This window comes from Salmo salar, chromosome 02 (genome assembly GCF_965601325.2).
Source record: "Salmo salar chromosome 02, fSalSal1, whole genome shotgun sequence".
NCBI classification, from domain to species: domain Eukaryota; kingdom Metazoa; phylum Chordata; class Actinopteri; order Salmoniformes; family Salmonidae; genus Salmo; species Salmo salar.
This window is the reverse complement of record NC_138292.1, coordinates 95361185-95372428: the sequence shown is the minus strand read 5'-3', so window position 1 is coordinate 95372428 and position 11244 is coordinate 95361185. Positions and strand designations below refer to the sequence as shown.

At 43.0% G+C, this 11244-nt stretch overlaps 1 protein-coding gene across 1 annotated transcript; it reads right to left on the bottom strand.

The window, feature by feature from the left end:
• Positions 1 to 1885: 1885 nt before the first annotated feature.
• LOC145863570 (uncharacterized) lies at positions 1886 to 10321 on the bottom strand. Its single transcript, XM_082968343.1, has 2 exons — positions 9789 to 10321; positions 1886 to 2367 (listed from the first exon to the last, which is right to left on the bottom strand). Exons 1-2 carry the CDS (start codon positions 10078 to 10080, stop codon positions 2354 to 2356), a joined length of 306 nt encoding a protein of 101 aa, XP_082824469.1. The 5' UTR covers positions 10081 to 10321; the 3' UTR covers positions 1886 to 2353.
• Positions 10322 to 11244: the final 923 nt, after the last annotated feature.

Sequence of the window (11244 nt, the reverse complement as noted above, 5' to 3'; positions counted from 1 at the left end):
GATCACAGCTGTAAGGTTTCTCTCCAGTGTGAATTCTCAGGTGTGCTTTTAATCTTAAGTAACTCTTCCCACAATCAAAACAGTGGTGAGATTTCTCTCCTGTGTGTGTTCGCTGGTGTATTTTAAGTTCTGATGAAGATTTGCAATGTTTTCCACAGTCAGAGCAGCAGATAGATTTCTTCCCTGTGGGTCTCTGTTGGTGTTTCTTGAGGTGATAGAATCTGGACAGACTCTTCTCTGACTCGTTAGCATCATGATGTTGAGGCTCCCCAGAGGATCCATGATAGTCACGTCTCTCTCCTGTGTGAACAAGTCAGACAGATAGTTAAAGGCTCACAACAGCAGAACTCCACTGAAAAAGGTGATGCCAACAGCATAGCCATGATACTGTACAACAATTGACGTCTGTAATGAATGTTAAAATTACTTGACAATTGTCTTAAGACAGTCAAGTGAGCAACAATAGTCATATTTAGTCTTGTTTTCACATTAGTAGTAACTAGAAATAAGTAAAAGGTGTTGAACTCCTAAGCAGTGTGCCAGGCGACTTTTGTTCTCAAATATAGGCACCTTTCTGTGTTTGCTAAAATTGCGACAAGGGCGATGCGCACACAATTTGACTGCAGAAACACTCCCTGCTAATGCAGAAACCGCTAGTTATGGATGTAGTATATCTGCCTGGAGCAAAAATGGTGAGCAAGTGGCCTAAGCTGTGCCATTAGAGATTCTGGGTTCGAGTCCAAGCTCTGTTGCAGCCGGCCGCGACCGGGAGGCCCATGGGGCGACGCACAATTGTCCCACCGTCGTCCGGGTTAGGGGAGAGTTTGGCCGGCAGGGATATCCTTGTCTCATCAAGCACTAGCGACTCCTGTGGCGGGCCGGGCGCAGTGCACACTGACCAGGTCGCCAGGTGTACGGTGTTTCCTCCGACACATTGGTGCTGCTGGCTTCCGGGTTGGATGGACATTGTGTCAAGAAGCAGCGCGGCTAGGTTGGGTTGTGTTTCGGAGGACGCATGGCTCTCGACCTTCGCCTCTCCAGAGTCCGTATGGGAGTTGCAGCGATGAGACAAGACTGTAAGTACCAATTGGGGAGAAAAAAAAATATATATTTAAAAAATGGTGAGCAAAGATTAGTTTTCACAATGTATTCTGAATATTACAGCACTAGATCAGGAGTGCTACTCAAGGAAACTCACATTAAGCTCTGTGTCTATTCACTACTTCACCACCGTGGGGGAAACTCAGGGGAGTTCTCATAGGCTGACAGCAAATAAAGCCTCCATTTCCAGAACTAAGTATCTCTGTATCAAAACGGACTAACGAGACCCTACTGTAAATCAGGCAGATAATAACACATTATAAACATCAATTTGTTAGGGATGTTGGATCCAACGTGGAGCACGGCATAACTGTCTTTACCAGAGTAATGAATGAAGAAGCACTTTGGTTGTTGTTGCATGTCGTGATGTTTGTCATGTGACTGTCATTCAGAAAATGATTTCCTGGATCAGCTGATGATAGTTGAACATGTGACTGTAACTAAACAGCTACAGTATTAAGTATTATGCGTAATTATTTAAGAACCGCATTAATGACAGTATCCATTTGGGTGTTGTCAATAAAGTTAAGGTGACTCTCGGTTAGAACCATTGGATTTAGTAAACTGAAATGATTTAGGATTTCTGTGCCCATGAAAACTTTTTTTACAGCGTAACATAAGGAGACAATAAATGTTACATAGTTAGAGAGCGTTTCAGAGATCTGAATACAAAAATCTGTCCGACAGCAAGATCCAGTATTTAAGTTAAAGTTCATCATATGACAAGCTTAACGTTATGACTATAACTACTGTTCCCTGAAGGAGGGAAACTAGGTACAACATACTATCAAATCAAATTTATTTTTATATAGCCCTTCGTACATCAGCTGATATTCTCAAAGTGCTGTACAGAAACCCAGCCTAAAACCCCAAACAGCAAGCAAAGCATGTGAAAGAAGCACGGTGGCTAGGAAAAACTCCCTAGGAAAAACTCCCTAGAAAGGCCAAAAACCTAGGAAGAAACCTAGAGAGGAACCAGGCTATGAGGGGTGGCCAGTCCTCTTCTGGCTGTGCAGGGTGGATATTATAACAGAACATGGTCAAAATGTTAAAATGTTAAAATGTTCATAAATGACCAGCATGGTCAAATAATAATAATCATAGTAGTTGTCGAGGGTGCAACAAGCACGTCCGGTGAACAGGTCAGGGTTCCATAGCCGCAGGCAGAGCAGTTGAAACTGGAGCAGCAGCACGGCCAGGTGGACTGGGGACAGCAAGGAGTCATCATACCAGGTAGTCCTGAGGCATGGTCCTAGGGCTCAGGTCCTCCGAGAGAAAGACAGAAAGAGAGAAAGAGAGAATTAGAGAGAGCATATTTAAATACACACAGGACACCGGATAAGACAAGAGAAATACTCCAGATGTAACAGACTGACCCTAGCCCCCCGACACATAAACTACTGCAGCATAAATACTGGAGGCTGAGACAGGAGGGATCAGAAGACACTGTGGCCCCATCCGATGATACCCCCGGACAGGGCCAAACAGGCAGGATATAACCCCACCCACTTTGCCAAAGCACAGCCCCCACACCACTAGAGGGATGTCTCCAACCACCAACTTACCGTCCTAAGACAAGGCCGAGTATAGCCCACAACGATCTCCGCCATGGCACAACCCAAGGGGGGGGGGGGCACCAACCCAGACAGGAAGACCACGTCAGTGACTCAACCCACTCAAGTGACGCACCCCTCCCACGGACGGCATGGAAGAACACCAGTAGGCCAGTGACTCAGCCTCTGTAAAAGGGTTAGAGGCAGAGAATCCCAGTGGAAAGAGGGGAACCGGCAAGGCAGAGACAGCAAGGGCGGTTCGTTGCTCCAGCCTTTCCGTTCACCTTCACACTCCTGGGCCAGACTATACTTAATCATAGGACCTACTGAAGAGATAAGTCTTCAGTAAAGACTTAAAGGTTGAGACTGAGTCTGCGTCTCTCACATTGGTAGGCAGACCATTCCATAAAAATGGAGCTCTATAGGAGAAAGCCCTACCTCCAGCCGTTTGCTTAGAAATTCTAGGGACAATTAGGAGGCCTGCGTCTTGTGACCGTAGCGTACGTGTAGGTTTGTACGGCAGGACCAAATCGGAAAGATAGGTAGGAGCAAGCCCATGTAATGCTTTGTAGGTTAGCAGTAAAACCTTGAAATCAGCCCTTGCCTTAACAGGAAGCCAGTGTAGGGAGGCTAACACTGGAGTAATATGATCAAATTTTTTGGTTCTAGTCAGGATTCTAGCAGCCGTATTTAGCACTAACTGAAGTTTATTTAGTGCTTTATCCGGGTAGCCGGAAAGTAGAGCATTGCAGTAGTCCAGCCTAGAAGTAACAAAAGCATGGATTAATTTTTCTGCGTCATTTTTGGACAGAAAATTTCTGATTTTTGCAATGTTACGTAGATGGAAAAAAGCTGTCCTTGAAACAGTCTTGATATGTTCTTCAAAAGAGAGATCAGGGTCCAGAGTAACGCCGAGGTCCTTCACAGTTTTATTTGAGACGACTGTACAACCATCCAGATTAATTGTCAGATTCAACAGAAGATCTCTTTGTTTCTTGGGACCTAGAACAAGCATCTCTGTTTTGTCCGAGTTTAAAAGTAGAAAGTTTGCAGCCATCCACTTCTTTATGTCTGAAACACAGGCTTCTAGCGAGGGCAATTTTGGGGCTTCACCATGTTTCATTGAAATGTACAGCTGTGTGTCGTCCGCATAGCAGTGAAATTTAACATTATGTTTTCGAATGACATCCCCAAGAGGTAAAATATATAGTGAAAACAATAGTGGTCCTAAAACGGAACCTTGAGGAACACCGAAATTTACAATTGATTTGTCAGAGGACAAACCATTCACAGAGACAAACTGATATCTTTCCGACAGATAAGATCTAAACCAGGCCAGAACTTGTCCATGTAGACCAATTTGGGTTTCCAATCTCTCCAAAAGAATGTGGTGATCGATGGTATCAAAAGCGGCACTAAGATCTAGGAGCACGAGGACAGATGCAGAGCCTCGGTCTGACGTCATTAAAAGGTCATTTACCACCTTCACAAATGCAGTCTCAGTGCTATGATGGGGTCTAAAACCAGACTGAAGCGTTTCGTATACATTGTTTGTCTTCAGGAAGGCAGTCAGTTGCTGTGCAACAGCTTTTTCTAAAATTTTGGAGAGGAATGGAAGATTCGATATAAGCCGATAGTTTTTTATAATTTCAGGATCAAGATTCGGCTTTTTCAGGAGAGGCTTTATTACTGCCACTTTTAGTGAGCTTGGTACACATCCGGTGGATAGAGAGCCGTTTATTATGTTCAACATAGGAGGGCCAAGCACAGGAAGCAGCTCTTTCAGTAGTTTAGTTGGAATAGGGTCCAGTATGCAGCTTGAGGGTTTGGAGGCCATGATTATTTTCATCATTGCGTCAAGAGATATAGTACTAAAACACTTTAGTATCTCCCTTGATCCTAGGTCCTGGCAGAGTTGTGCAGACTCAGGACAATGGAGCTTTGGAGGAATACCCAGATTTAAAGAGGAGTCTGTAATTTGCTTTCTAATGATCATGATCTTTTCCTCAAAGAAGTTCATAAATTTATTACTGCTGAAGTGAAAGCCATCCTCCATTTGCGAAGGCTGCTTTTTAGTTAGCTTTGCGACAGTATCAAAAAGAAATTTCGGATTGTTCTTATTTTCCTCAATTAAGATGGAAAAATAGGATGATCGAGCAGCAGTAAGGGCTCTTCGATACTGCACGGTACTGTCTTTCCAAGCTAGTCGGAAGACTTCCAGTTTGGTGTGGCGCCATTTCCGTTCCAATTTTCTGGAAGCTTGCTTCAGAGCTCGTGTATTTTCTGTATACCAGGGAGCTAGTTTCTTATGACAGATGTTTTTAGTTTTTAGGGGTGCAACTGCATCTAGGGTATTGCGCAAGGTTAAATTGAGTTCCTCGGTTTGGTGGTTAACTGATTTTTGTCCTCTGACGTCCTTGGGTAGGCAGAGGCAGTCTGGAAGGGCATCAAGGAATCTTTGGGTTGTCTGAGAATTTATAGCACGACTTTTAATGCTCCTTGGTTGGGGTCTGAGCAGATTATTTGTTGCAATTGCAAACGTAATAAAATGGTGGTCCGATAGTCCAGGATTATGAGGAAAAACATTTAGATCCACAACATTTATTCCATGGGACAAAACTAGGTCCAGAGTATGACTGTGGCAGTGAGTAGGTCCAGAGACATGTTGGACAAAACCCACTGAGTCGATGATGGCTCCGAAAGCCTTTTGGAGTGGGTCTGTGGACTTTTCCATGTGAATGTTAAAGTCACCAAAAATTAGAATATTATCTGCTATGACTACAAGATCCGATAGGAATTCAGGGAACTCAGTGAGGAACACTGCATATGGCCCAGGAGGCCTATAAACAGTAGCTATAAAAAGTGAGTGAGTAGGCTGCATAGATTTCATGACTAGAAGCTCAAAAGACGAAAACGTCATTGTTGTTTTTTTTTTTGTAAATTGAAATTTGCAATCGTAAATGTTAGCAACACCTCCGCCTTTGCCGGATGCACGGGGGGTATGGTCACTAATGTAACCTGGGGGTGAGGCCTCATTTAACACAGTAAATTCATCAGGCTTAAGCCATGTTTCAGTTAGGCCAATCACATCAAGATTATTATCAGTGATTAGTTCATTGACTATAACTGCCTTGGAAGTGAGGGATCTAACATTAAGTAACCCAATTTTGAGATGTGAGGTATCACAATCTCTTTCAATAATGGCAGGAATGGAGGAGGTCTTTATACTAGTGAGATTGCTAAAGCGAACACCGCCATTTTTAATTTTGCCCAACCTAGATCGAGGCACAGACACGGTCTCAATGGGGAAAGCTGAGCTGACTACGCTGACTGTGCTAGTGGCAGACTCCACTAAGCTGGCAGGCTGGCTAACAGCCTGCTGCCTGGCCTGCACCCTATTTCATTGTGGAGCTAGAGGAGTTAGAGCCCTGTCTATGTTCGTAGATAAGATGAGAGCACCCCTCCAGCTAGGATGGAGTCCGTCACTCCTCAACAGGCCAGGCTTGGTCCTGTTTGTGGGTGAGTCCCAGAAAGAGGGCCAATTATCTACAAATTCTATCTTTTGGGTGGGGCAGAAAACAGTTTTCAACCAGCGATTGAGTTGTGAGACTCTGCTGTAGAGCTCATCACTCCCCCTAACTGGGAGGGGGCCAGAGACAATTAATCGATGCCGACACATCTTTCTAGCTGATTTACACGCTGAAGCTATGTTGCGCTTGGTGACCTCTGACTGTTTCATCCTAACATCGTTGGTGCCGACGTGGATAACAATATCTCTATACTCTCTACACTCGCCAGTTTTAGCTTTAGCCAGCACCGTCTTTAGATTAGCCTTAACGTCGGTAGCCCTGCCCCCTGGTAAACAGTGTATGATCGCTGGATGATTAGTTTTAAGTCTAATACTGCGGGTAATGGAGTCGCCAATGACTAGGGTTTTCAATTTGTCAGAGCTAATGGTGGGAGCCGTCGGCGTCTCAGACCCCACAACGGGAGGAGTAGAGACCAGAGAAGTCTCGGCCTCCGACTCCGACTCGCTTAATGGGGAGAACCGGTTGAAAGTTTCTGTCGGCTGAATAAGCGACACCGGTTGAGCATTCCTACAGCGTTTCCCTCCAGAAGCCATGAGAAAGATGTCCGGCTGCGGGGACCGTGCGAGGGGGTTTATACTAACGTTACTATCTGTACTTACTGGTCTAAATCCACACCTCGCTGGAAGCCCCGCCTTCCACAGGTGATGAGCGTGAGACTCGGAAATATTTCTTAAATGATTTAATCCTTAAATTTAATACCTCACTTCACCGACCCAGGAAGTGGCGGAGCCAAACAGGTGTTGTAACTCGTTCATAACTGGCACGCAGATCGGTAGAAATGGTAAGATAAATTGGCACTTCAAACGGAAATGGAAAAAGTTTGCCTATTTTACCGGAAACTTCAGGAGCATAACGTCAGAATTAACGAAGGCCAGCAGCAGGTGGGGAATTGGTTATTTTCTTCTGGTTATATTGACCTCTGGCTTCCTCAAGTCATTTGAGTGTGTTAATTATTTAATCAAACGCTTGAAGCATCAGTTCAGTTCAAGTTCTGCACATACAGTTGATTTTATTAAACACATGGGGTGTGTCCATACGGAAAAATACACGTCATAACATTTCAACCAAACAATTGGTAGAAAGAAAATACTATTTTTTTTTTTTAATCTGCCCTAGAACATACAACATACATGCATTCAGACCCCTTCCCTTTTTACACATTTGGTTATTATAAAAATGATTTTTTTTTTTTAAATTTTCAGATAATACCTCATAAAGACATCACAATACCCCATAAAAGTGAGAAAAAAAGTTTAGAAATGCTTGATATATATATATATATATATATATAGGTCATGCCGTAGGCTACAGTAGGTTGTATCTCTCTAGGTCATGCCAGTAAGCTACAGTAGGTTGTAACTCTCTAGGTCATGCCAGTAGGTTACAGTAGGTTGTATCTCTCTAGGTCATGCCAGTAGGTTGTATCTCTCTAGGTCATGCCAGTAAGCTACAGTAGGTTGTAACTCTCTAGGTCATGCCAGTAGGTTACAGTAGGTTGTATCTCTCTAGGTCATGCCAGTAGGTTGTATCTCTCTAGGTCATGCCAGTAAGCTACAGTAGGTTGTAACTCTCTTGGTCATGCCAGTAGGCTACAGTAGGTTGTATCTCTCTAGGTCATGCCAGTAGGTTACAGTAGATTGTATCTCTCTAGGTCATGCCAGTAGGTTACAGTAGATTGTATCTCTCTAGATCATGCCAGTAGGTTACAGTAGGTTGTATCTCTCTAGGTCATGCCAGTAGGCTACAGTAGGTTGTATCTCTCTAGGTCATGCCAGTAGGCTACAGTAGGTTGTATCTCTCTAGGTCATGCCAGTAGGCTACAGTAGGTTGTAACTCTCTTGGTCATGCCAGTAGGCTACAGTAGGTTGTATCTCTCTAGGTCATGCCAGTAAGCTACAGTAGGTTGTAACTCTCTTGGTCATGCCAGTAGGCTACAGTAGGTTGTATCTCTCTAGATCATGCCAGTAGGTTACAGTAGGTTGTATCTCTCTAGGTCATGCCAGTAGGTTACAGTAGGTTGTATCTCTCTAGGTCATGCCAGTAGGTTGTAACTCTCTAGGTCATGCCAGTAGGTTGTATCTCTCTAGGTCATGCCAGTAGGCTACAGTAGGTTGTATCTCTCTAGGTCATGCCAGTAAGCTACAGTAGGTTGTAACTCTCTTGGTCATGCCAGTAGGCTACAGTAGGTTGTATCTCTCTAGGTCATGCCAGTAAGCTACAGTAGGTTGTAACTCTCTTGGTCATGCCAGTAGGCTACAGTAGGTTGTATCTCTCTAGATCATGCCAGTAGGTTACAGTAGGTTGTATCTCTCTAGGTCATGCCAGTAGGTTGCATCTCTCTAGGTCATGCCAGTAGGCTACAGTAGGTTGTATCTCTCTAGGTCATGCCAGTTGGCTACAGTAGGTTGTATCTCTCTAGGTCATGCCAGTAGGCTACAGTAGGTTGTAACTCTCTAGGTCATGCTAGTAGATTACAGTAGGTTGTAACTCTCTAGGTCATGCCAGTAGGCTACAGTAGGTTGTATCTCTCTAGGTCATGCCAGTAGGCTACAGTAGGTTGTATCTCTCTAGATCATGCTAGTAGGTTACAGTAGGTTGTATCTCTCTAGGTCATGCCAGTAGGTTTTATCTCTCTAGGTCATGCCAGTAGGTTACAGTAGGTTGTAACTCTCTAGGTCATGCCAGTAGGTTGTATCTCTCTAGGTCATGCCAGTAGACTACATCTCTCTAGGTCATGCCAGTAGGTTACAGTAGGTTGTAACTCTCTAGGTCATGCCAGTAGGCTACAGTAGGTTGTATCTCTCTAGGTCATGCCAGTAGGTTACAGTAGGTTGTAACTCTCTAGGTCATGCCAGTAGGTTACAGTAGGTTGTAACTCTCTAGGTCATGCCAGTAGGTTACAGTAGGTTGTATCTCTCTAGGTCATGCCAGTAGCTTACAGTTGGTTGTATCCAAGTGGAAACAATTATCAACCCAATGTGGAAAGTGTTGAATTTGGTCAACAACAAAATGAATGGCTTATTTGCTACGTGAGGTTTACTTGATCTAACAGAAGTTTCGTAATGATTAAGTTGTTACGTGGACACGTGACATACCGACAACTTTGATAAAAACACTATAGGAGTTGTCTTCAGATCGCTATGCATATTCATGCTAGTAGCTTAGCATCTCTCTCCATTGAATACAGGCGGTTGACGACAACAACCCTCATAGAATATAAACAATAGATTACAATAATAAGTTGTATCCACCAATCCAAAGACAGGATAGGCGGGAGATAGACAACCCACAGTGCTACTTTGTGGACAACGACTCCCCTTGTTAGGGCAGAGAGACATCTTGTCAGTATATCCATAATCTTTGGTGTAGCCAACCCAACTCTCACATGGCTCTATTGGGGGTCACGGTGCGTAGTAAAACATCACTACATTAAAATCACTACATGCCGTGGCCCCCAGTCTGCGGTCAGCAGATAGACCCTCCTCAAATATACGAGCCAACTCCGAATATCCAAAGTTAAAAACTAATTGAAGGCGGTACTTACTGGTGTTACTCAGATCTCCTGTCTCCTCCTCTTCATCTTCCAATGTGACAGTAATCTCTCCTTCCTTCTTCACTCCAAAAACAGCATCATCCTCTTCTTCCTCTTGTTTAACTGAAACGTCTTTCTCTTCTTCTTTAATAACTGTAACAGCCTCACCCTCTACTTCTTGTTTTACTGTAACATCCTCCTCTTCCTTCTCCTCTTTCACGACAATGTTCAGCCCCAGAGCTTCTTTCTCCGTCCAGCAGACCTCCTCTTCTTTAACAGGAGGGGAGTAGTTTAGGGAGCTCATGTTCGGGAATGTTAGCTAGCTAGCTATCATTAGCGACTAGGCTAATGCTAACTTAACCAGCCAGCTACTATAGCTGACTAATAAAAATAACGTAATATTAAATTAAATAGGTTAACAAGTAGATACGACAGAAGTGTGTCTAAAACACAGTAGGTAATATAGACCGAAAGCGTATAAATAGGTTGAATCTTTCGGCTATGTTGGCTAGCAAGCTACCGAGGTGGTTGACGAGCTGTTTATGAAGAACCGTCCACTAGATTATACGTCACGCTGCAGCATCGCCTGAAAGACGCACATCGCCGTCTGCTGACTGGAGGGAAACGCAGTTGAGGATCAGATTTTATTTTCAGACAAAGATTATTTTACATGGATTTAATTAAATAATACTATTATATTGAGACATACAAAGACAGGGATGTGTTGGTTGATTAGTGCGAATAAGACATGTTTACTACAGCACATTTAAGGCAGTTTCATTCAGTCAAACAACATATAAATAAGTAGCCAGCTACTGTAGGTCTATACTGCTCCTACATGGTGTAACAATACATCATGTAGATGTATATAATGAACAGACTAGGTCTATACTGCTCCTACATGGTGTAACAATACATCATGTAGATGTATATAATGAACAGACTAGGTCTATACTGCTGCTACATGGTGTAACAATACATCATATAGATGTATATAATGAACAGACTAGGTTCTATCCTATTCCATTGTATCTTAGTCTATGTATTACTCATCTCATATGTATATACTGTATTCTATCCTATTCTACTGTATCCTAGTCCATGTATTACTCATCTCATATGTATATACTGTATTCTATACTATTCTACTGTATCTTAGTCTATGTATTACTCATCTCATATGTATATACTGTATTCTATCCTATTCTACTGTATCTGTCTATGTATTACTCATCTCATATGTATATACTGTATTCTATCCTATTCTACTGTATCTTAGTCTATGCAGCTCTGACATTGCTCGCCTAAATATTTATATATTCTTAATTCCATTCCTTTAGATTTTGTGTATTGTTAGATATTACTTGTTAGATATTACTGGACTGTTGGAGCTAGAAACACAAGCATTTTGCTACACCCACAATAACATCTGCTAAACAAGTGTATGTGACAAATAAAATGTGATTTG

What these genes read in the sequence shown, in the direction of transcription:
- LOC145863570 (XM_082968343.1), bottom strand. Translation starts at nt 10,080, where the DNA reads ATGAGCTCCCTAAACTACTCCCCTCCTGTTAAAGAAGAGGAGGTCTGC.